Source organism: Trichomonascus vanleenenianus (genome assembly GCF_965637985.1).
Source record: "Trichomonascus vanleenenianus strain CLIB 3782 genome assembly, contig: TRVA0_032S, whole genome shotgun sequence".
Taxonomy (NCBI): Eukaryota; Fungi; Ascomycota; class Dipodascomycetes; order Dipodascales; family Trichomonascaceae; genus Blastobotrys; species Blastobotrys vanleenenianus.
In genome coordinates this window covers 70,386-94,715 of record NW_027481855.1, presented here as the reverse complement: position 1 = coordinate 94,715, position 24,330 = coordinate 70,386, and the positions used below count along the sequence as shown (strand labels likewise).

The window sequence follows — 24,330 nt, the reverse complement described above, 5'->3', positions numbered from 1 at the left end:
ATGTCATCTCCTATTACTGTCGTCATTTTTGGAGCCACGGGCAACCAGGGAGGTTCAGTACTTCGCGCTCTGGCCGCTGAGCCCTCCCACTACAAAGTTCGTGCCGTTACGCGTTCCAAGACCTCTGCCAAAGTGCAGAAAATCAACTCTGAGCTCCCATCGCCTGTCGAGTGGGTCGAGGCAGATTTGGGCAATCCTGCCTCCCTACGGGGTGCTGTAGCTAATGCCGACGTCGTCTTTGGAGTCACCAATTTCTATGATCCTGCCATCATGAGCAAGCTTGGTGAGAACAAGGATGCCGAGTTTGATCAGGGTAAGAACTTGATTGATGCGTGTGTGGCCGAGAAGGTCGGGTTCGTGGTGTTCAGCACTCTGCCTAGTGCTGCTAAAATCACCCACGGACAGAACACTCGCGTGTTGCACTTTGAGGGAAAGTACAAGATCCAGGAGTACCTTTTCAAGCAGCCCATCAAGGGCGCGGCAGTGCAGGCCGGTGTCTACTTCCAGAATCTTCTGCAATCGGCCAAGTGGAACGCCGAAGAGCCTGATACTGTGGACTTCTACTTTGCATTGTCTCCAGACCGCAAGATTTCGTTCGTAGACATTGATCGAGACACTGGCGCTATGGTCAAGTACGTCATTGACCATCGGGCGGAGTCCAATGGTGGGGTATTCCCTATCAGCGGTGGACTATATAGCATTGATGATATTGCGAAGGCGTTCACGGAGGTTACGGGCATTAAGAGCAAGGCGGTGAACCTTCCAAAGGATTATTTGCCCATGGATGACTTGAAGGCCATGTGTGAGCTCTACGAGGAGTACGATTTGTTCGAAGAGTCCAAACAGACCCATTTGGAGAGGAACAAGAAGGTGCCGCACAAGTTCTCAACGCCTCAGATGTTCTGGGAGACTAACGGGTTCAAGGGGCCCAAGAAATAAGCTCCCATCTTCGTAGAACGCTAATTAATTATAATAGCAGCTGAGAGTTGGCTAAAAATTATCTCTAATTATACACAAGAACGATACGTCGAAAAATCCAATTGAGGGGTATCATTCACTTCTTCAGTGCATTCTTCTATAGATTTTTTTTCTGTCTCTTCTTCTTCAGTATCAACTATAAAGCAGAAGAAATATAGTGGGGAGTTAATGTAACATGCCAATCAGAAATCAGAGAGAAGGATGGGGAATTGAGGGTGCGGTATATGACAGAGCTGAAAAGAATTGTAATGACTCGTTACAACAACTGCCTTCGCAAAAGGACGGGAACATTTCGAGAAGTTCAAGCTGGCGGAAAACCAATGGAGCTTACTTAAGATTGTGGAACAACGATATGAGACTAAAACAGCATACACCGGTAGTCATGCGAATTACGTACATTGGAGCTCTATTACATGTGAGAATAATACAGGCTGCAAGAGGAAAAAGCATTCATCACAACTTCCCAGAGCGGGAATCGCTTTGGTTAGTACAGGACGGAATAAAGGGAGCGGAAAAGAATTCGATAGGAGGACTAGAGAGAGCGACAAGAAATGAACGACAGAGGAATCTAAATAGAACTTTGAGATACTACAAATAAGAAACTTTACCCCTAGCTCACAATTGATGATAGGATGGTTTTGCCAGAGAAACTGGAGTCGATATTTAAAGAACAATGCTACACGGAAGGCTAATAACAGAGGTTATTGGAAATTCTACGTTGGTATGTACGTTGAGACTTTCACTCCGCACATCGGAGCGCTGGAACCCCTCAATCCGAACGAACGCCGAAAAATAAATATAATGGCGCATTGATTGGAAATGAGCGAATTTAGACGTACCGTAAGCGAATTACAACGCTCAACCTGCTAGCGAAGTTATGGAACAAATCAATTGCTCCTGCTGACGGATATTCCGATACACTACCCCAAGCATCTTCAATTATTTGTCGAACCAAAATATCCTTTATCTGGTATGTACTTTGTTCGATAAATAATAATTCTTTACTTTGTATAATCTTCAATAGTTTTTGCTGTGGTATATAGTCTATCGGTATTGCCGTTATGGGATCTTGAGTCACCTACCTGGGGCTGAGTCACTGAGTCACTCCGGTCTCACGCGTAGCTCTTACGCAAGGGTCCAACGCTGTCTCGGCTTTCTCTCATGATAATTTTCACATTTCGTTAAACTCTGCTATAACTAATAAGTTGTGGTCTCTGCCAAATTCACTAGTTTAGGGGCACTGTGTCCATGACCTGTATGTAAGTACAGAGTATATATAAACGGCTGTTCACTTTTACATGTAGATGAGCCACAAGTAAGAATATGCATGAGATACATGGTTGCGTTAACATGCACATTTTTTGGCGGGTGGAACAGTCCGGTCCGAAGGAATACAATTGTATTCAAAAGAACTATATGAGGTTTCAAGAAGCATACCAATGAGATATTGTTCTTTTAATTGGTTTGTTACAATCAAGTAGCTTAGAATTTATCTGCTTAGGAGGACTATTGTAGACAACTTCAGCAGAGTGAATGAATGCACAAATGATAAAAAATGTTCAGATTTTGAATCACCGGATTCGGTCTCCGCATATTCATGGATAGAAATGTTGGGTATTCACCAATTGCTATTGACCCCCGCCCGGGGTTCTCATTTGGTTATGTGTCTACGCCATCACCGGGCTCAGCTGTAGATTTGCAGCATAATAGGCCATTAGTCGGCTATTAGCGGATAGTGATCTACAAGTTGTCGGGTACGCAAGCCGCCTGCAGGGACAGACTCCACGTTCATCGTTACGAATTCACCCGCGTGAGCGCATTCCCCGGACCCTGTTGCTCCAGGGTTGTGAGAAATTGAGGCCAGTTGCTAAAAACCAAGGGGGCAACTCAAAAAGTATCCGGGCACAGTGAATTGTTATCTTAGGGCAACATGAATCTCGAAGCAATTAATTGGCGATGCTGTCGCGAAAAAAACAAAACCACAGAGGGATTATGGACCACCATGGCAATTAGCAGCATATGCTGATGGGGAATTGGTGGTTTACCGCGTCGCTACATGGGGAAATAGGCGAGATTATTGCTCCACTTACCGGAACCGGACGGCAGTGGTCCAATAATAAAGGAGATTCACTGCATATGGTGTTAATTGAGAAGTATAAATTGAGTGCCACATCATTGCGGAACCCATAGATTTCTCTAGAAAAACAGTTTATAGGATCAATTGAACCATGTCTACTGAAAAAGTGTCTTTCTGCCTTAACTGGGAGGCTGCACCATACCACATTCCCGTCTACATTGCCGCCATTAAAGGCTACTTCAAAGAGCAGGGAGTGGATGTCTCTATTCTTGAGCCGTCCAACCCATCCGATGTGACCGAATTGATTGGGTCTGGCAAGATCGACATGGGATTGAAGGCAATGGTTCACACCCTTGCTGCTAAGGCGCGAGGTTTCCCTGTGACTTCAGTGGCTTCGCTTTTGGATGAGCCTTTCACTGGAATTCTGTACCTTAAGGGATCGGGGATTACTGATTTCCAGTCGCTCAAGGGCAAGCGAATTGGTTACGTCGGAGAGTTTGGAAAGATTCAGGTCGACGAGCTCACCAAGCACCACGGCATGACTCCAGAGGACTACACTGCTGTGCGATGTGGAATGAACGTAGCCAAGTATATCATTGAGGGTAAGATTGATGCCGGTATTGGCATTGAGTGCATTCAGCAAGTGGAGCTTGAGGAGTACTGCCGTGAGCAGGGCCGACCCATTTCTGACGTCCAGATGCTGAGAATTGATGAGCTTGCGGAATTGGGCTGCTGCTGCTTCTGTACCATTCTCTACATTTGCAACGACAAGTTTTTGGCAGAAAACCCAGACAAGGTGAAGAAGATCTTGGTGGCACTCAAAAAGGCTACTGACTATGTAATTTCCAACCCCAAGCAGGCATGGGCCGACTACAGCGACTTCAAGCCACAGATGGCTACCACTTTGAACCAGAAGATGTTCGAGCGATGCTACGCTTACCTTTCAGACTCTCTGTACAATGTCCACCGTGACTGGCGAAAGGTTACGGCCTACGGCAAGAGACTCGATATCCTGCCAGCGGACTACGAGCCAAACTACTCCAATGAGTACCTTTCCTGGCCAGAACCTAAGGAGGACGCTGATCCAATTGGTACTCAGAAACTGATGGCCAAGCACCAAGAAGAATGCAAGTCTTGCGGCGGGTACCGTCGTCTAGCTGTTATTTAATTCATCTGCAATCTTTATAGTATACCGGTATATGGTTATTACAATCCTTTCAAATAAACTCAATTCAACTCTACGTATTACAAATTTCTGCCTATAAAAAGGCTTCAATTCTTATGCCTGAGGAGATATTCCCTTGGCCCGACTGGACCCCGGTTACAGTATGTACCGGTATTTGCCATGTCTTCAGCAGCCCAAGACCGAAGAAAAACTCCCAACTACCCTCGCGTGCTACGAAAAATGAAAAATAAAAAAAATAGCCGACGAGTCCCTGAACAAATCATCGTTAGCAGATCAAATAGACTCCTATGAGGGCATAAAAGATGGAGGAAGGATTCTTTGATAGACTGAAAAAGAATTACTTCGACGGGTCAAAAGACAAGGAAAAGGTCGACCCCGTTATAGAAAAGCTGGCCAAAAATCAGCACCAACGTGCCCTAAACTACTTTTCATCACTCCTCGAACAAAATGCATCCAAACCAGTAGTAGTGCACTCAATAGAAGCCCACGGCTCGGGCGCTCGGAAAACTAGAGAATCGCTATTAGATGCCCAATTGGAGCCAATTCTGGCTGCACGAAATGTTTCCCAGCTCATCTCGGCCGTAGACGAGGCATACCGTGATCTGACGTCCCTAGGGGTGTACGATCAAGTGCAATTCAAACTCGACGAGCATCAGAGCATATTCAACGACATTACCAAACTCAATGTCAAATCGACTGTTAATCTTAAACAGGCCAAGCCGTTTGTGGCCAAGACTGGTACAAACGTTGGTGACGGCGAAGGTACCGGATACATGAAGTTTACTGTCAAAAACTTATTGGGGGCCGCCGAAATCGTCTCGCTAGATGCGACAGTTGGTACTCGGACACGATCTTCATATATCCTCGACGCCAGTATGCCTTTCGCCAATTCGGCCAAGTGGAGAGCAGAACTTGCTGCGTACCTTGTTACTCGAGCTGCTCCGTATGCCTCTCACGAACAGATTGTACGAACACTTGTTGCCAAGCTGCGCAATTCCCACAGCGAATTTGGCTACGAGGCAACCTGGCGGTCTATTAATGCCGTAAAGGATTCCCTAATGAGTGGTAGCGTCAGAGACCAGGCTGGAGATGGCATCAAGACCAGTGTGTACTATAACTATACCCGGGATACCAGAGACCACCATTTGCTACCTACGCGCGGAAATCTTTTCAAGCTGAGCCAGGAGATTGCTGGGTTACTTGGTCCTCAAAATGGCGACTATCCGTTCATAAAATCCAGCTTCGAGGCGCAAGTAGTGCATAGCCTGGGCCAGGGGGGACCTCTGGGTACTCCGCTCCCGCCTGTAATCCTAACTGGTACTGCAAAGGGTGGTATTATCTGGATGGGCCCTCATCAGCCAGTGTCTCATCTCATGGATCGATTCTACCTGGGTGGACCTAATGATGTTCGAGGCTTTTTGATGAATGGAATTGGTCCAAAGGATGGTTCTGATAGCATTGGCGGCGATCTGTTTTTCGGCTCTGGTATTAGCGCCATCTCCAAACTGCCTACGCTCAAGCCAGAAAACCCTCTCCGAATGCTTTCTTTCATTAATGGTGGTGCCGTCGTCCCTGTCGACCATTCCCTTCCGATTTCCTCGCAGATCCGTTCTGTCGTATTCAACCCCTCAGTAGCAGCTGGCGTTGGTCTTGTTTATACTCACCCGGCAGCTAGATTTGAGCTCAACTTCACTCTTCCTCTTATAGCACGGACTGATGATTTTACTCGTAAGGGCCTTCAATTTGGCATCGGTTTGAGCTTCATGTAAATATTCCTATTTAACGTTCTTGTACAATTAATATCTTTGACATTATATATGGTGGTGGCGTTTTTTTGTGGTATTGTGTTGTTATCTACACAGAATTAGTGGTACCATCGTTAGAGCACTGGTCAATCCACTGCTGGTGTCGCCTGGCAACCTCAGGGATAATAATAGACTCAATCTCAACCCCTTGCTTCTGCTGGGCTGGCGTAAGCCGGAAGTCCTCGACCTCGTCCTTGGTGACGAAAATTACTTCGTACTTTCGAGTCTGCAAGAGGTTACCAATAACCAGCTGGTGCGAATACCTGTCCAGAGCCTTCCTGGCCTTGGTCAGAAGAATTGAAGAATCGGTCTCCAGCTTGAAGCTGATAATCATTGCTCCTGGTGTCCATGTATCTACAAGTCGCTTGAGGAACTTTGGAACCGGATCAAGGTTGACCAGAAGCTTGCCACCGCCTTCTTCGCTCTGGATTTTGTGCTCCGAAGCTCTGGACCGAGGAATGAAGAAATCAGACACAGCGGCAGCCAGATAGAACAACGTACACCGCTGATACTTTCGCTGGCTCAATTCCAGCGAGATCATCCTCAGAGTGAACAGATATTGGTCCACAGTAGTGAATGGTACAAGCAACAGCAGATGGTTGCTCTTGGCGTGCTGGTATTTCCTCAGCACTTCAACCATCTCCTTCTGGTACTTATCATCTATGAACACTCGGTTGTCGCTGTCCTCGACCATGTAATCAAGGAAGCAATTTCGACTATGGGAATAGTGCCGGGAGTACGGCAGCAGCGAAAATTGTCTGTGCAAGAAGATAACTGCATATCCTTCTTCTAGGAGGAACTCCGTCGAGGTTGCGCCTCGGGTTCCGGCAGAGAAGTTATCAATGAACCGCACGGTATTGTTCTCCAATGGCACCGTGGTGCCTCCACTGGTCACAAGAGCAATCTTCTTGGCACTCTTATCGTGGAACTCAATGAACTTGTGTACCGTCTCCTGGATCTTGGCAAGGTAGGGCGGCTCGGGGTTATGCTTGAAGTAGTTGTCCTCGTCGATATCCTCGGCTGGGGGGTACTCTGGCACCGACCGGTCAATGGCCGAATCCGGGACCGGATCCGACGTATGCAGGTTCATCATTTCAGCATCCATTTTGTTTTCAACGTCCATTTTTGTGTTTCCTTTACCACGAATAGCTTCTCGAGGGTTTGAATTCAACGGCTCATCATGCCGAATCCCCCGCTAGGTGACCACCCGCCTCTGCCCCGAGGGCCCGAAGAGCGCGCGGCTTTATTCCTCCCAACACTTCGCGCACGCAACATCACCAAATGTGCCACTTCCAACCTAGGAAGATCACGTACCGGGCGGTATTTGGAAGTCAAAATGGCGAGTGAGAGTGGTAATCCGGTGGTGTTCTTAGATGTGAGCCTGGGATCGCAGCCATTAGGGCGGATCAAGTTTGAATTGTTTGCTGACAAGCTGCCGAAGACCAGTGAGAACTTTCGGCAGTTTTGTACCGGGGAGTATAGAGTTAACGGAGTCCCCCAAGGGTACAAGGCTACGCGATTCCATAGAGTAATCAAAGGGTTTATGATCCAGGGTGGTGACTTTGTAAAAGGTAATGGCATGGGAAGCGAGAGTATTTATGGATCTACTACATTTAATGACGAGGGGTTTATGTTTGAGCGTGAGTACAACACTTGTTTTGGGAATATGGAATATGCTGCTAACGTGATAGATCACCCAATGAGCCTGTCCATGGCCAATTCGGGCCCGAATACCAATGGGTGCCAGTTTTTCATTGCCTGTGAGCGATTGCCCCATTTGGACGGGAAGCATGTAGTTTTCGGCAAGGTCATTGAAGGAGAGGAGATTGTGCGGAAGATCGAGCGGGTTCCTACTGGAGAAAATGATAGGCCGTATCCCCACGACGTGGTTATAACCAACTGCGGCGAAATGTGATTTATATATATTTATTCATTAACACTTCAGAGACCTAATGTTAAATGGTTTATCATATTTCATCAATTCATGTCCAAGCCTTAAGGGCCATTATCATTTTATAAATTCATGTCCAAATTCAGGATCATTAACCTATTTCAAACAATTCATGTCCAATCCAGGCCATTACCATTTTACAATTCACGTTCAAATTCTATCATTGACCTATTTCAACAATTCATGTCCGAATTCAGGATCAGTACCATGTTTCAACAATTCATAATGTCAAAGTCTACCATAGTTCAACAGTTCATATACAAATTTCAAGATCATTACCGCATTTCAACAGTTCATGTCCAAATGTCAAAGTCTTCCACCATAGTTCAACAGCTTATCCAAATTTCAAGATCATCACCATATTCCAACAATCCCATGTCCAATATATAAAATTTCAAGTCGTAAATCGTATCAAAAAAAGTTATGCAGTCTCCTCTAATGCACTGTAGATATTAGCCAGCTCTTGCTTCTTTTTAATCTTCGCCTCCTCTGGCTTCGCCGCATCAAGCTGCTCCCATGGCTTTCGTCGCTCCTTGACCGTTGCAAACCGCGCCTTGGCGTCTTCAACTTTTCGCACCATCTGGTCTTTCAGATTCAGAGCCCGCTCAATGGCATCTACTTGCCGCTTCTTCTGCTTATGGCTCTTCTTAGCGTTACTCTTGCCAACCTTGTTGCCTACATTAGGCACCATAACCGGATTCTTTCGTCGCTTCTTCTCCTCAACCTGCTCCACCTCGTCATCGACAATGCCCCTGACAGCCAATTCGGCTTTCTTGAACTGGACTCGCGTCTTGCCGTCTAGTGCTTCCTCTGCAGCTGGCGCCGGTGCATAGGACTCAAGCAGTTCTTGCTCTGCCTTTCGACGCTCAGTCCGCGATCTCGAAGTTTGCTCTACAATCTCCTATTAGCGCTATCCTCCAGAGCGTACCCTATTAACCACTTACTCTTAGCCATTTCTAACGTTATACAGTATCTTTATATGATGTAATGGTGATGTCTTGAATATTTTTCTTATCGAGATCGACGATCCCCCCATCGCCAAGCGGCTGTGCGTCGCTTGCGCAAGCAAAACTCCCAACAGCGAAAAACAAAACCATAAAATATAAAATAAAATCTGCAATCGTGATCCACAATACTGTCGTCGCCCCGGCATCAGCAAGAAAAATTATTTCCAGGGGAAGAGGAGGTGTGCGTGTGTGTCGTGAAGTAGCATGAACTGGGTGCTTTCTCTGTTAGATTCAAGTAGAGCCACGAATTACCGCACCGTCCGCATCATCCTATACTCCATCGTCCTCCGGATTTGTTTCCTATTGCCCCAGAGGTACCAGTCGTCGCCCTACTCCGTGGCAGGCAGTGTGGCACTTGGGTTCTTCTCAACCATCTTCCTCCTCATGTTCTCCGACACGTTTATGGGCTCGGTAGACATGGCGTCCGCCGGCGTGCGGTACATATACGACAAAGCCGCGACGACGCTGCAGGCGGAGCATCCGGCCGTTCACGATGAGGGCATCTCGGCCGAGCAGCGCCATTCTTTCGACCAGGTGCGCCGGCTCAAGGTGGGTGGACTGTATAATGAGGGTAACACGTGCTTCATGAACTGCGTAGTCCAGTCCATGGCCTCTCTTGACCGCCTATCGACGCACTTTGGCAGCGAGGAGTTCCAGAACTTCGTCAAGTCCTCCGACCGCTCCGTCTCGGCGGTGCTCCAGCGGCTAGTCGAGAAGCTTAATGTCAAAAGAGCGTCGAAGCACACTTACTCAACTTCGGAGCTCATCAAGTCGCTCGGGCAGGGTAACCGCTGGAACGGATACGACCAGGAGGACGCGCAGGAGTTCTTCCAGCAGCTGCTCATGGGGTTCGAGAAGGATATCAAAGAGATGCATGGAATCAGCGACAAGAAGCCGCGGTTAATTACGCCGTTTGACGGCTATAGCGCCACCAGAGTGGGCTGTCTGCAGTGCGGCGAGATGGAGGGCATCCGCAAGGGCGTAGTTTCGTCAATTGACCTCTCGCTGGGGTCCACGAGCCTCTCGAGTGCCTTCTCGTCGGGTTCGATTGATCTCCACGATTTACTGAGAGAATACTGCTCGATGGAGATTATTTCTGGCGTAGAATGCTACCGGTGCAGCCTCATCAAGTTTAGAGAGGATCTGGCCGAAAAAGCAAGCAATCCAGACACTCCTGCACAGCTCAAATCAATGTTCGAGATGCGTATAAAGCAGGTCGATACAGCTCTCAAGGAGAGCGTTATAGACGAGAAAAAGTACTCCGAACTCAAGCCCAGCAGCCACAAAGAGCAATGTGACAAGTCCAAGCAAACTATGTTCGCTCTGCCTACCTCGGATATCATCATGGTGCATATTAACCGGTCCGTTTTCGACATGGAGACGGGTTATACCCGCAAGAACTTCACGGCGGTGCACTTCCCGCTGGTGCTTAACATGAGCGAGTACGTTATAGACCCGACCGACGAAACTAACCATGACCCCAGCAAATCCATGCATCCTATGCATGTTCCAGAGGCTCAGGCGGGGCTACACTATACCTTGAAGGCCGTCGTGGTCCATTTTGGCTCCCATAACTTTGGCCACTACGTGTGTTTCCGGAAATGCAACCAGGGGTTCTGGTGGCGCATCTCGGACCACGCAGTAGAGCTCTCGTACGAATCGCAAGTGCTCAATGCCCAGGGCGTTTTCATGCTGTTTTATGAAAAGGCTTCCAAGCAGTCGCCGCCTGCCACTGCCCCTGAAGAGCAGCAGCCAGACCCAGAAAGAGAACCAACGCCTCCTCCTGCCGACTCAGAAGAACACAGCACAGACCTCGTTGACATGATTAACAAAGCATCACTATAGAGCATAATACATCTTACTGTTTTCACTCTGGGGGGTTTGGGGGGTTTCCCCCCCCCCCAACTACGGGGTCTGGGGCAGAGCCCCAGGAAAAGACAATCCTGGAGGTTCAACTTCCCTGGGGGGCCAGCCCCCCAGACCCCCGGGGCACCGCTTCGCGGAGAGTATTGAATAGGACTTGTATTGAGTCTACCGACGGTTTTACTTGTTCCAATGTATCGCTTATTATATACATGTGATTATTACATGGGTCGGTTGCTTTCTCACAAGGCCATTAGATAATAGTATCGAGATCCTTGTAGTTGTATTTAGCTTCTTGTTCAGCTTCTGCTGATTTCTCCTGGCGGTCTTTCTTGGCCTCCTCGGCAATGAATTGATCCACGTCAAAGTTGTTGTCAATATGCGAAGAATATGGCGTCTCAGGGTTAACGTAGGTTCCAACATTGGGGTTCTGTCGCTGCGCTGTGTCGGTTGGCACGTCTGACGGCGAGAACTTGAGTTTGTTCCGGGGCAGAACCGATGAAACGGTCGACTTCAGACCTGACGCAAAACTCCTCTGCTCAGGCTCCTCTTCATCCCACGCTCGCGGCCTATAGCTACCATCATCAATCGGTTGCTTCTTCTTTTTGTTCAGCTGTCGCTCCCGCTTCCTTCGTTCTCGCTCCTGCAGTTCTGGCATGTCCTTCAGGAGCGTCTTCTTGTACGATCCAATGCCATTAAATACTGGCAGGAGAACGACGACCAGTAATAGTACACATGCGACTGCCAGGAGCCCTATCATTGCTTCCTCTTTCGATCCTACTGTGGGGGTTTTTCTTGTTGAGAAGGTCGGGTTGGGTCTTAATTTTTCCGAGATCTCCGCTATCTCGCTTAGGCCGGGATTTTTTTCGAGTGTTATCGATAAATCATAAATGACCAGGACGACATTCAGCTGTTTGCAATTTCAAGTTATAACGCCGACTAGAATATGAAAGACCGTAGCTGAACCAGTCCAGCAGTCAATTTGTAATTGCTTTAGCTAGTAATCTAACCGTGTAGTCGTATCAACTTTTTACTTGAGCATATTAGCTTACTGTAATTCAATCGCTATCGTCAGTTGAATTCCAGTTTCGTCTTTAATACATATTTATGGACAATTGTATTATGTAGCATATTGCTATGAAGCGCAAGGTGAAAGGCCAGCGAGTAAGTTCGAATTTAACCTACATAGGTGAGCCTGGTGCGCAATGAATTCTGCAAGTGGAAAGCTTTCAGCATCATCGACTAATTATTAAGTGAACAGAAGACAAGTTGTTGGGTATTCAACAGCGAAGAAAATCGGATACTGACTATTGCAATCACCTCGGATCTGTACCAATTAATCATACAGAGGTTCCTGAAAGTTAACGGAGCATTCTCTGGACATTGAGCAGGTTTTTCTCTAACAGCACATATGTAGATGTATGTATATATTTGCGAGCTCAGAGATCAGTAGGCTTGTACCTGATATATGGTTGATGTACCCATGGCAATATTGCAATTGATTATAATGTATATTGCCCGGCCGGGGTATCATATAGGTAATAAATACCAGGGGGTATATATACATATAAAATTATAATTATAATAATAACTTAATTAAGTCTACTAAGCAATTAAGCGCTTGCGCACGCGAAAATTTTGCACGCGCGCGCAAAAAAGAACCACTCTTGTGAGTGGTGATTGTATTTGATTCGACCCAGGATCGAACTGGGGACGTTCTGCGTGTTAAGCAGATGCCATGACCAACTAGACCATCGAACCAATTTGTTGACAAAAATTTTTTTCGATACATTTTGTAGTGTCAAATTATTTCGCTTAGTCATCGGCTGACTAAGTGAATTTTTCTGCGTATATTACACACCTCCTTCTGGAGGTCAGCGTGACATTTGACTTGCCAACATTGTTAGGCACACCGGACGGGCTTAGGCAGATGGCTCAATTCATTTCGAAGAGCCAGCTACTTCGCCGATAAGCGACTAATTGCGACTACAAACCACTACTTTGGAAGGTTCCCGGTTTTTAATCCCTGGTGGGAAGTGTTTCCCGGGAGCTACGGGGGGTACCCAATCCCCACGGCGCGAATGCGATACATTGGGTGGACTTATTTGATTGGATTTTGATTTTTATTATTGGATTATTACTATTATGTATTACATGTAACGGGGTCCTCTGGCCTACAGGCCACCTATAGGACGCTAATTGAGTTTCATTCATTCATTCATGCGTATATTACAGTATGGATTGAATTAATTGGTTAATGTGGTCTATTTTAATTCGTCAATTAGTGCCCCCTCTGCTGGTCTTCTACAGAAGCTAGGTTTATTATCTGTGGTTAAAAAAAGCGGCATATTTCAATTTGCACGTGTGGTCCCAATTCAAGTCAATACATTTGTTGAACTTGTAAGCAATTGCCAAATAGAACAGAAATTTATGCATTGTAGCTCGACTTTGCAGTGTAAAAAAAGCTGCCAAAACGCGCAAAAGGGCATTAAAATGCCGTTTCTGAATGATTCTGGTAAATTCTACCTCGCAATCTTTTACTATTGGGTAAAATTTTAGTTTTGAAAGTTAGGGCAGCTCAAAGAAGAACAAAGTGGGCTAAAGTATAGGGATGGTGGTTTGCTACAAATACAATGTAGTACCTCTTTTTAGAGCAGTTTCAAAGATGGGGCCGCTGATGCATTAATTGCCTTACTTATATCTGCTAGAATGTCGTCAAGCTGGACACAGCTTGTAGTTTTGTGAGCATCACAAACAATATCGTGTAACCGGAGTAGTTTCGTTCACTGATCGCCAGTACGTGCAGTTTAGCCTACGAACTGTATCTATGTATGAATGAATAATCTGTATTTCGCGCCCGTTGCGACTGTGTAGACTGTGTCCTACGAGCTGTAATTACCGGTAGCCCCCGTTTGTAATAAAACAATCGTTAGGGAATCACTAATTAATAAATCTTACTTTAACTCTGCGCAGAAGGGTGTGTAAAGCTATGATCAAGACCCTTTGGCTGGTAAGCCGACCCGATAAGATAATGTACAACATGACGGAAACATCAATGATTGAATCCTCTAAGGGCTGCGTGACGGGAACAGGGTTCCAGATCTTCAGACCTCCAGACCAATCTTGCGAGCCGATGAAATACACCTTTAAAGTACATTTCCCGCAAGGCTGGATCAAGCAGGTGGGCGCCGCCATTGCTCACGCTCTTACATGCGAATCGTCTCGTGATTTTTCATCGCCTACCCATGCTCGGAACATGCTCCAGATGATGAAACATACAGTGGTTGTCGAATGTGCATTCTCCAAAGCGATCTTGCGTAATGCAAAGTTAATGTATCGGGGAGAAGGCTATAGCCTTGACAATAGGAAGGCGTCGTTAGGTTATGGGTAATGCAGCCCACATCAGAGAGCCTCCCTGCATAATGATTTGCTTAGCCTAGTTACACCTGATTCATTGTGGAGAGTTACGTAATATGAGGGCTGATCTACTTCCCTTGGGTGACGCCTGGGCAGAAGACACCATTTGTAGTCTTTCACTGTAACACATTCTCAATCCCTTTGGATCAATTGCAGCACATTTGCATTGTGGGGACCGGTGCCTCAAAGCCCTCACACGCTTTAACTCTATAGGGATGACAATTCTTTGGGGGGCAAGCACCTCAACTAGTACTCCTTGGCCGTAGGCAACGGATTCTAATCATTATTAGCGAAGGAAATGGCTAGTGGCTATACGCTAACTGCAGTAGTCTGAGCATTCCTATGATAATTAAGCCTGAGCCCGCAAGCTTTTTACCAAGAGAGGCTCGCTTCTTTTCTATTATACTGCAACGCAGTACATTGTGAGTGGTTTATTGGTTTTTTTTTTTCATTAGTTACCATCTTTCAATTTTTGGAGTCAGAAATATGTAATCGAGGGCCAGCCCTCGAGCCCCCGTAGTTGGGGGCTCTGTCCCCAAACCCCCAGTCCTTTAGCTCTGGGTCGGCATGCCATATGATTAAGAATAGCTGCTGATGAAGCCCACGATTATTCTTTGGCATCTTATCTATATTTTACAGTCATACATTAATCCCCCACTTCCCAAATATAACTGAAATTTTACCCGGTACTCACTCTTGAGCTTTGCTGCGTAATATTGCGCAATATCCTTCGAGAAGCATCTTACGCATGTTTAATAACATACTGCAATCAATGAGTCAAATATCACTAGAAGAAGAATGCGATATCGGAGAACCCTGCTATATACACCCAGCGCAACGTAATTATAGTGTAGTTGGTTAACTGTCTATCTTGGTAACACACTTAATCAATAGTCCCCCCAATTGTACTGGGTCTATATTACTTTGGGGCCAGCCCCCAAACCCCCGTAGCTCGGCTTCGCCGAGGGATTGTAGAATTCTGCCATATCTCCGCGAAGCGGAGCCCCAGGGGGGTTTGGGGGGACTGGTCCCCCCAATTGTACTACTAAGCAAAGTATACTATCAGTGCTATGGAACTGAACGATATCTCGGCGAAGCGGAGGGGGGGTTAAAGGAGGACTGACCCCCGCCACCCTATCCCTCCGATAAAAGGAAGGAGAAGGTGTGTCAATTGCACGAGAAGTACACCTACACCGTGTTCATCAAGACATGGGTGAAGGGCGTATTTCATCAAGACATGGGTGAAGGGGAAGGTGCGGCTGGATCATATACGGGGAATCCCGGGGATCATCCGCGCCCAGCGGAAATGGTGCGACCGCAGCCTCTCCGAGAACGGCGTGAAGCCGATGAAGCGCGTCCCATTACCGGTGTACAATCTATAACTTCTGACCTGCCCGTTTGAAAGTCAATCTAATGGCCTATAGAAGTGCAGCCAATGGGACATTATATACGTTGGTATTGAAAGTAATGCATACGGTGATATTATTACCGTCGATGTTGGAAAAGTGGAATACACAATACAAAAAGCAGGAGGCTGATATATTATTGGAACACATATAATACGGGAAGTCTTCCTACTTAAAGCGATATTATATGTGCCATATTTAAGCTACAATTCGGCTTGGTAAAGGGTCCATATGATCCAATGCGCATGCTTGTTTTACTACAACCGGCGAGATGAACATCGGTTATATGCCCTACACCCAGTTCTCGCTCAACTACTACACATACTCAGTACGATGATGGACTGTTGAAAATGTTGTATTACCGATACTACACATGTATCAGCCTCAACAAACAATCCCGCATACAGTTTCTCTAAATATGGTTCCCCCCTCCCCACGCCTTTTCGTGTTCCACATATACCCCGTTCTCCTTTAATCCATTTCATCATTTATAGGGGGTCTTTTACAGCCCTATAGCCATGTCTTCCCTAACCCGCTGTAAACAGATGAGAACCAATGAGAAGAGACGCTAGGTGCGGCAGATCCATGAGAAGAGCCACGAATATCGGCGGGCCTGGACTCCCCCCCTCGCATTATCGATGCATCATTAAGTCGCACGATTATGTGGGTTTGTGTATGGGCGTCGGGACCCACCTCCCCTTCACGCATGCGTTTCCGGGCCGATCAGAGAAAGGGCTTGCGTGTGCGATGCTCTGCTCGTGACTAATTGCCCTTCATCACGCCTGTAATAATCATTGTCCAGCCATACGTATACGTACTACTGATCCGCTCTCATACGGTACTGGTACACCCTATAAATGCGGCTATGTGGAGAACTTGTACCGGTTGTTTAATTTAACCGTTATAACCATCGGCGACTTCACCGTAGTGTAGCGCGGCAAAAATGCTGGGGTTATTTGGTTAAGCGAAGAACCGTTCACCGATGCGGTCTCAGATAGGTGTCCACCGCAAAAGATGGCATTCCACACATGTGAAGCCGTTTGGAAAGAAGCAACGAACACCGATATCGGGGTATGGGGGGCGCGCTTATCCACCCAATCATCGCAGCTTAGGGGGAGAGGTTCGCATCACGCCGAGTGGAGGTTGCTTTTGAATGACGCAGGACCACTGGAACAGAGATGGCTATATGTCTCGAAGATAGGCCGATCGGCGGCCCCACCTGCCCCAAGCGGGTGCCCGGGTACGAGCTCGCCAATACGGGTCGTGCAGCGCAGATCACCAGATAGATGGGATGAGCTGCCAAGCACCTCGACATTACACACCCTGCTCCGACATCGCTCTGCTCCATTGCTTGTTGAAGTTACTACTTGGAACCTGGAAGTCGGTTTGGAGTGCGGGTGTCGAGACGATCCTGGGGGCCAGCCCTCCAGACCCCCGTAGCTCCGCTGCGCGCGAAGGGGCTAGGGCCATCTCATCGGATTTGCTTTTGTACTCGATCCGAGTCACGCTTTGCTTTTGCAATGTCTTGGCCGATCGCTTAAAGCAGCCCGCTACAGCATGCACCTCTGGGGGCCAATTACGCGATGACGCGCTGAGCGTCCCCACCTCCGAACCGCTTAACTTCGCCTATATCTTTGCAGGGCTTCCCTCTATCGACCATATTTTTTTTTCCCTTTCTCTCTCCGCTTCGTCGTCTTCCATGATTGCACTTCGGCCTTAGCCCCACGTTTCGACCGGCCAAACCTATTTAGAGATCACGTTAAATCGACAGCTTGTTTTTAAAAAAAAAGACAAGCTATTAAAAGACGTAGACTTTCAACTTTTTGACGACCAGGATTATAATTAAAGAACGACAGATCAAAAACGATAAGAAGTTACGATAAATCGATTAATATCTAGACGGTTAATTAAGCAACAACGAACCGGTTAAGCATAAAATTACCGATTAAAGAAAATCAACGATAACGACAAATTCAGAAATTGCCAAGAAAATCAACGATAGCAGAAATTGCCAAGAATAATTAAACATGACATCTGGATATAACGGCCCCCAACTGCCCCCGATTCAAACGGCAACTCATCCTCATAACCACAGACTCTCCTTCTCTGGGTACCCAAATGGCCTGAGCAATAACAGTACGAGCATTGGAAATGGAAATGGAAGCCATAGCCCCAGCTATTACTACCACCATCCACCGCCTCCTCCACCCCTAACAAACCAACAACAGCAACAGGGCCCCGTTCACTCGCCGATATCGCCAAGCCTGGGCTCTCCATATATGGCGCAATCGCCAAACCCCCCAAATGTCAAGCGTAGACACACTTTGGCGGGCTCCGGAGGCGCCAAGCCGGCTCTTCCTTACGACACGCCGACTTCACCCTCAATGGCGTCGACAACGTCCCCATCAGCGACCCCCGGGTCTGGCTCGTCAGACCGCCGTAAGACGCCGAGCTCATGGGACCCCAATGACGATATGGTGCTGAGGCACCTCAAGGAACAGCTCAAGCTCGGATGGAAGGAGATCGCCTCGCATTTCCCCAACCGTACCACCAACGCATGCCAGTTCCGCTGGCGACGGCTCATGTCGGGCACGCTGCGATCCCAGAACCGCGACGCGACCCCTCCTACTAACTCGAATAATGACGCGCTTACGAACTCCCCGCCGCTCTCCTCTACTAACTCCTCGACCACCAATGTTATGACCGCTACGACGACCACGAATACTAACCACACCACCAACACAACGCCCCATATCGGCTCGCTGGCCCAGGCGCCCCAGTTTGTGGCCCCGCCCTCGCCGCCGCCGACGCGATACCCCTCGTACGTCCACACAAAGCCGCCTTCGCCGCCGCTCTCGGTCAAGGAGGAGGAGACGGCCACTAAGCCGTGGTCCTCTGACGAGGACGAGATGCTGTTGCGTAGCGACCTGCGAATTGAAGAACTGAGTGTGCTGTTGCCGACCCGGACCGAGTCCGAGATCCGCCAGCGTGCGTATGAGCTCAAGACGACTTCTTCAGCCCGTCGCCGCACCATGTCTTTTGAGTCCTCCGCCAGGGCGCCTCAACGGCCCCTTCTCGAGCGGCCTTCCAAGTTCTTCAACGGACTCAAGCTGCCTCCGCCCGTCAACCAGCAGCAGCCCCGACGGCCTGGCACGTTTGCCCCGGCGCTCGAAACTACCCTGTAGAAACGACTATTTAACTATTCACTTTACTACTTTACTTGAAGCGAGGGGGTTTGGGGGGCCAGCCCCCCAGACCCCCCTGGGTCTCCGCGAAGCGGAGGGACCATCGAATCAATGAATTACTACTGTAATGCGTTGCTACTGAACAAAACTTCAGCTGTAGGGTCTAGCCTTGAGGCTTGGTACAGAAGACTTTTCTTTAGTAACGTAGATTTCAGTGTGCCTGCCTTAATACCGACGAGTTTACCTTAATACCGTAGGGTTCGCATTAATGCCGTAGACCACGCGTTAGTACCGAAGGTCACCTTATTGCCGTAGACTTTACTTTATCCACAGTTCTAGACCGCATGAGTAGCGAAGAGTTAGTTCCAATATTACCCATAAGAATAGAAGCTTCCACCACTTCGCAGGCGCTACGATAATACTACATCAGGTAGAACTGAGACTTGATAACTTGATGCCGTGCATCCCATCGATGGTGGTAAGACATCACTTTAATGCCGATAAGCTATAATCCCGTACAACCATAATATCCGCTGGCAATAATTCCGTCCTTCAAGTCGCTAATAGAGAAAGCAGTTACACTAATTAATAGAAAACAATAACCCCATTAATAGCCAAAGATACGCAATCGAAAGGCACTATGAGAAGATTAGGCCATAACGTTACGGCGTAAGACATAACCGGTAATACCAAATAAATATACCAAAGATATAAAGAAATATCATAATATACTCCACATCTAAACGGTCGACCTCGGTATTTGGAGCCGTCTGAGTTCAAAACATACATGCATTAGCTACATCTCATCGTAAAAGCAAAAATAAAAGGCATCGCGCCGTGGCATCGGGTGCCGCAACACGGTAGAGCCGTGTGTCATCATGGCATGTTCACCGGCCTCACCGTCATGAGCCGATCGAGGATAACGGCTGGGTCTTCTTCTTCTTCTTCTTCCTCGTCTTCATACACTTCTTCCTCCGGCTGAGTTGCAATAGAATCAGTAACTGTAGAGTCAAGGGTGGAGGAGTCCACACTAAAATCTACACCATGAGAAGGCTGTGAATGAACCGGCTCCCATATAAGCTTGGACTCGTCAAGATGGATTCCAGACTCGAGCTTCTCAAGCTGCGATGCGAGCTTCGCACGGTCCACGACCACGGCAAATCGGCCTGTGCGTGGGTCGAACGATAAGAAGCGCAGTGTCTCCAACCCGTATATGACATCGTCATGCGTCATGCCGGTCGACTGCGAAATATCACTGATGCTGACTGCATGCCCCGCCGGAACCCGGGCCAGGTACTGGCAGACCGTGTTCTGCCAGTATCGCGTGTAGCTCGCCAGCCCCAAATTCGACAGCGGTTTTTCCGGAGTGCCTGTCGTGTGTTCGCGCCTGGATAGCAGATACGACAACCCAATAAGGAACTGACCGTACCCTTTTTTCTTTTGGAATATGGGCAGGGTCACAATGCACGACAAATTGAACTCACCGCCAGTGCGCTGTTGCTTCTTCTGCTTGCTAAAGTACCCCACAAACTGGCACCCATAATAATTGTTGGAGGTCAGAACGTAGAACATGAACGGCTCGACATCGTAGTATAGCGTCTTGGAGTCGAGAAACATTTTGGCCAGGAGACACAGGTTTTGGCAATACAGTGGGGCTTTCCCCCCATCTACTTCAAACACACTCAATTCGGCCTCAGCGTCGCGATATATCTCGTTCCCTGGCGGGTGCCGGTACTGGCATTTGAGCTGGTGCCGCCATGCGACGTACGGGCTACTCGAGTATTTCAGGCAGAATTCACACAATGTCAGCGTGTGGTGTCTTGAGTATTCTTCCGGGAAAGGCGCCGTGTACCAGGTGTCTATCTCATACTGGCCAATGTGGATCTGCCGGATTTTGGAGATCTTGCGCCGCGCCTCGAAATAGTCTTCGTTAGCCAATTGCTCATCATCAGAGCTGGATTCGTCCTCTCGGTCGACTCGGGCCTCTTTCATGGCCTTTTCGAACCGCTCGAGATCCTGCTTCATGGGCATTGTGTGTGCCGTAGACGCCTCGGGGCCGGCGATGACGCCGCGGTACGGCTCCTCGTCCGAATCCTCAATTTCCTCAATTACCACGTGCTTCTGTGCTTCATTATTGTAGTAGTAATTACTAGGCAGCTTGAGCTTGACAATTAGCTGCTTTTTTGGCGCCCCTTTTGGTGGCAGTTGAGCCGCAGACGGCTGAGACGCCGCAGCAGAGGTGGCGGGCGCCGCATGCGGCTCACTGCTCGATCGCCGCGTCGACCGCCTCACCACTGCCGGCGTGGCCGCACCACTAACGTTCAAAGAGCTCGATCGACTCTCAGGCACCGATAAGTCATTGGCGTGGTACAGGTTCTGCCAAAAGTCTTTTTCCAGCAGCGGGTCGGCCAGGCGCCGTGGCGCTGCAGTGCGTCGGGGACGCCGGTTCTGGTCATGCCGCAGCTGGCGCGACAGGCGGACCATTTGCGATTTATTCTATTTTGGGTCCTTGTTCTGCGGTTTACTGATCGAGTTTCGTTATACTAAATGGCCGGCAATCAGGCAGTAATGTCGTAGGGTTGTAAAGGTTGGTGCGACGCGTTGTTAATTAAGTGGGTGCTGGGACTTGATTATGTTTTCTGAGCCGCTCAACGTGGGGCGTACCGTCCCCCCGCTCCCGAATTACTGATGCGCCAATTACACTCGAGAAGTGTTTATTCGAGGGCCAGCCCTCGAGCTCCCGTAGCTCCGCTTCGCGGAGGAATTGTTCAATCCGCTTCAATTATGAAAATAGCTCACAGTATATTCTAGGATTGTGCGTTATATTACAGGATCTGATGCTCTTTATGGTGTTTTGACGACGATAACAAGCCAACGGCGGAATACCTATATCCGTTGGCGATAATAACCCTTCGTTCTCATACTCCATTCACCCTTGAGGATATGGTAAGTGGTGCACCGGCAATATCAACAAATGCCAGAGAAGCTTAACAGGCAGCGTTTCTTCCACGCCATTGTCACTTCTGCACGGCCAACTTGCTATTTACCTGCAATTGGTGATTATGTGAGGAAGAAACATCTATTCAAAGTACGTGGTGCAGGTTTTTGATTCTCTTTGCTTCAAAGGGGCAGGTCCTTCTATCGCTACCAATCCATGGAAAATATCACACAGGCATGTTCCAGCGGGGCATGCCCGTAAGCATATATCAGCACGGTTTGTAACGCTTTCTAAGCAGTTTTCAGCACCGCTGGCTTTGTGGACCATCCCCTGGTACAGGATGGTGAGGGATCCAAGGTACGGCGGAATCGGTGGTCAGGTCTCCCCAGAGATAAATTCATTTACATCTGCTATAGACAGGCATCTTTTTAGGTTCGTTGATTTTTATCCCTTAAATTATATTTACTGACATTGAATGCGAAGGATTCCGTGGCAATAGGAGAATTACAACGGTCTTAGCGCGATTTATGAACGCTACGTCAACCTTCCGCATGTGTGTTTAGAGCCATTGATAAAATCGGGATTAGCTTTAGCACAGTTCTTGTAGCCGTGCCAGGAAGGACTCACAATCAGACCATCGCAATGGCTAGATAGATTAATTAAGCTGCAGAGATAGAGGCGTTATGCTAATCCTTAGTTAAGCTGCGGAGAGAGGCTGCTCAATCATATCACGTATCGCATGTACAAAAGTGTACTGCCTGCCAAGACAGGCAAGCTATCACTATACTATGCGAGTAGAATGAAGCCATCATGGCAGATTATAGGTCGTGCCCTCCAATTGGCTAACCATTTTGACGTGTAGCAATTTGCCGATCTGGATGAACACTATTATTGGAGAACTACTCCGCAGCTACTGCGTAGATGAGCCCTAACCTTTTGCCAGCGAAGGTATTAAATTTGATCACAATTGTTGCTAGAGCCCGTCGTTAGATACGTAACACGCTCTTTCATTACATATACAATAAATGTAATGACAGTTAACTTGATATGAACTGAAGGGCTGTGAAACAACTGCCAGCAAGGCAGGTATCGCCAAATACCATTGCATTGACGCAAGGAGAGAAAAGGGAAGTCATTCCTCGTACCACAGCGCCATTACGATACATCACGTTTCGTCTATTTATAAGACCTTTAGATGCATGTTAGTGAGGGGAGGGATTGAAATTTCCCCTCAACAGTGAAGTTGATATATCACAACTTTCATGCAGGCAATGTACTTAAGTAGAGCCTCTTGGCTCTACTCAACCAGCATTGAACTGCCATCACTTTCGCAATGCCTAGAGTTCCACTCAATGACTACCTCCAAAGAAATATCGGGCCACCAGAAGTCAGATTTCGCAATGCCAATACGCATGTCGCTGCAACAAAAGGCAAAGCTGTGCGTCATATTAGGAGGGTGGACCCAGAAAGATTTACTAACATTGCAGCACTCTCTCATGTTTTCGAAAACCAAACTGTCGAAGATTCCAGATGGGATGAATGGCTCATCTGTAATGAAATCGTCAGTGAGGCAGAAGTGCGTACAAATCTAATGTCCGAAGCAGTTCGTCCGACGCAGCATGTGGTGGCGAGGCTGATACTAGGAGTAAAATCCCCCTTACATCTTTGGTTCTAAGCAAGACCGGAGGGTGGTAGAAGGTGAGTCTTCTAGACCTGACGTGTGTCTCGTTTTTTGCCCTAGGAATACTGATACCGGTGCCAATACCGGTGCCAATACCGGTGCCAATACCGGTGCCAATACCGATGCCAATACCGATGCCAATACCGATGCCAATACCAATGCCAATACCAATGCCAATACCAATACCAATACCAATGCCAATACCGATGCCAATACCGATACCGATACTATGGTCCGAACATACTTAACCGTTGAGTTTAAAGCATGCGGCACGCTTCTTATGGACGATCTCGGTGGAGAAAACGTGCCACACGATACGGTGGTTGAGATAAAGCGCAATTCGCTTGCTTCTATTAACCAAGCCCGTCACTATGCTTCTATAACCCACACTCGATATGCTATCATTGCAGATGGACCAACAGCACTTTTGATTGATTTTGGTCCATACTTCGAAAGCGGAGCCGTTCCTTACGTCGCTTGTATCAACTGCAGTGAACGAAGATCAGCAAATTCTCTCAGGAAGGCACTGCTGAAAATGCAACTGCTTGGTCTTCAGCACTGCGGCGTGCTAGGACCGAATTTCGAAGTGTTGGAAAACCACCATTTCAGAAGCGATGAGGATATTAATAGAGAGCTCCTACGAAGTACCCCTCCCCGAACGAGTCCCAGTCCCCCCCCCCCCGAAGAAGAAATCCTCCTCGAGCAGCAAGACCCAGAGCAATGATAGGGTAGCGACTACTGTATTTGTATTGTAGTTCATTGTATCACGGTTGATTACATGTGTAATATATCGTTCCAGTTTTCAGTAATACCGAGCAGCTATTCTATTTTTGATC

At 47.8% G+C, this 24,330-nt stretch overlaps 11 protein-coding genes and 1 non-coding gene across 12 annotated transcripts; 7 read left to right on the top strand and 5 right to left on the bottom strand.

The window, feature by feature from the left end:
• Nucleotides 1-939, top strand: TRVA0_032S00936 (NmrA/HSCARG family protein; the record flags this gene model as incomplete). Its single annotated transcript, XM_076686052.1, has 1 exon — nt 1-939. One exon carries the CDS (start codon nt 1-3, stop codon nt 937-939), a length of 939 nt encoding a protein of 312 aa, XP_076539716.1.
• Nucleotides 940-3,206: 2,267 nt separating this feature from the next.
• Nucleotides 3,207-4,223, top strand: THI13 (NMT1/THI5 family protein; the record flags this gene model as incomplete). Its single annotated transcript, XM_076686051.1, has 1 exon — nt 3,207-4,223. The coding sequence occupies one exon, from the start codon at nt 3,207-3,209 to the stop codon at nt 4,221-4,223; it is 1,017 nt and encodes a 338-aa protein (XP_076539715.1).
• A 320-nt stretch (nt 4,224-4,543) lies between these two features.
• SAM50 (outer membrane protein assembly factor) lies at nt 4,544-6,010 on the top strand (the record flags this gene model as incomplete). The annotated part of the gene is made up of 1 exon (XM_076686050.1): nt 4,544-6,010. The coding sequence occupies one exon, from the start codon at nt 4,544-4,546 to the stop codon at nt 6,008-6,010; it is 1,467 nt and encodes a 488-aa protein (XP_076539714.1).
• An 85-nt stretch (nt 6,011-6,095) lies between these two features.
• Nucleotides 6,096-7,169, bottom strand: CAB2 (phosphopantothenate--cysteine ligase CAB2; the record flags this gene model as incomplete). The annotated part of the gene is made up of 1 exon (XM_076686049.1): nt 6,096-7,169. The coding sequence occupies one exon, from the start codon at nt 7,167-7,169 to the stop codon at nt 6,096-6,098; it is 1,074 nt and encodes a 357-aa protein (XP_076539713.1).
• Nucleotides 7,170-7,382: 213 nt separating this feature from the next.
• Nucleotides 7,383-7,961, top strand: CPR1 (peptidyl-prolyl cis-trans isomerase; the record flags this gene model as incomplete). The annotated part of the gene is made up of 2 exons (XM_076686048.1): nt 7,383-7,686; nt 7,738-7,961. The coding sequence occupies 2 exons, from the start codon at nt 7,383-7,385 to the stop codon at nt 7,959-7,961; spliced, it is 528 nt and encodes a 175-aa protein (XP_076539712.1).
• Nucleotides 7,962-8,418: 457 nt separating this feature from the next.
• On the bottom strand, nt 8,419-8,951 carry TRVA0_032S00826 (Alb1 domain-containing protein; the record flags this gene model as incomplete). The annotated part of the gene is made up of 2 exons (XM_076686047.1): nt 8,419-8,888; nt 8,942-8,951. 2 exons carry the CDS (start codon nt 8,949-8,951, stop codon nt 8,419-8,421), a joined length of 480 nt encoding a protein of 159 aa, XP_076539711.1.
• A 437-nt stretch (nt 8,952-9,388) lies between these two features.
• On the top strand, nt 9,389-10,849 carry UBP1 (ubiquitin-specific protease UBP1; the record flags this gene model as incomplete). The annotated part of the gene is made up of 1 exon (XM_076686046.1): nt 9,389-10,849. The coding sequence occupies one exon, from the start codon at nt 9,389-9,391 to the stop codon at nt 10,847-10,849; it is 1,461 nt and encodes a 486-aa protein (XP_076539710.1).
• A 271-nt stretch (nt 10,850-11,120) lies between these two features.
• On the bottom strand, nt 11,121-11,525 carry TRVA0_032S00782 (uncharacterized protein; the record flags this gene model as incomplete). Its single annotated transcript, XM_076686045.1, has 1 exon — nt 11,121-11,525. One exon carries the CDS (start codon nt 11,523-11,525, stop codon nt 11,121-11,123), a length of 405 nt encoding a protein of 134 aa, XP_076539709.1.
• Nucleotides 11,526-12,554: 1,029 nt separating this feature from the next.
• Nucleotides 12,555-12,628, bottom strand: tRNA-Val(AAC). Its single transcript has one exon. It is a non-coding gene; the product is annotated as a tRNA-Val (tRNA).
• Nucleotides 12,629-17,717: 5,089 nt separating this feature from the next.
• On the top strand, nt 17,718-18,875 carry TRVA0_032S00738 (SANT/Myb-like DNA-binding domain-containing protein; the record flags this gene model as incomplete). Its single annotated transcript, XM_076686044.1, has 1 exon — nt 17,718-18,875. The coding sequence occupies one exon, from the start codon at nt 17,718-17,720 to the stop codon at nt 18,873-18,875; it is 1,158 nt and encodes a 385-aa protein (XP_076539708.1).
• Nucleotides 18,876-19,751: 876 nt separating this feature from the next.
• Nucleotides 19,752-21,359, bottom strand: ESA1 (histone acetyltransferase Esa1p; the record flags this gene model as incomplete). Its single annotated transcript, XM_076686043.1, has 1 exon — nt 19,752-21,359. One exon carries the CDS (start codon nt 21,357-21,359, stop codon nt 19,752-19,754), a length of 1,608 nt encoding a protein of 535 aa, XP_076539707.1.
• A 2,364-nt stretch (nt 21,360-23,723) lies between these two features.
• Nucleotides 23,724-24,218, top strand: TRVA0_032S00694 (uncharacterized protein; the record flags this gene model as incomplete). The annotated part of the gene is made up of 1 exon (XM_076686042.1): nt 23,724-24,218. The coding sequence occupies one exon, from the start codon at nt 23,724-23,726 to the stop codon at nt 24,216-24,218; it is 495 nt and encodes a 164-aa protein (XP_076539706.1).
• Nucleotides 24,219-24,330: the final 112 nt, after the last annotated feature.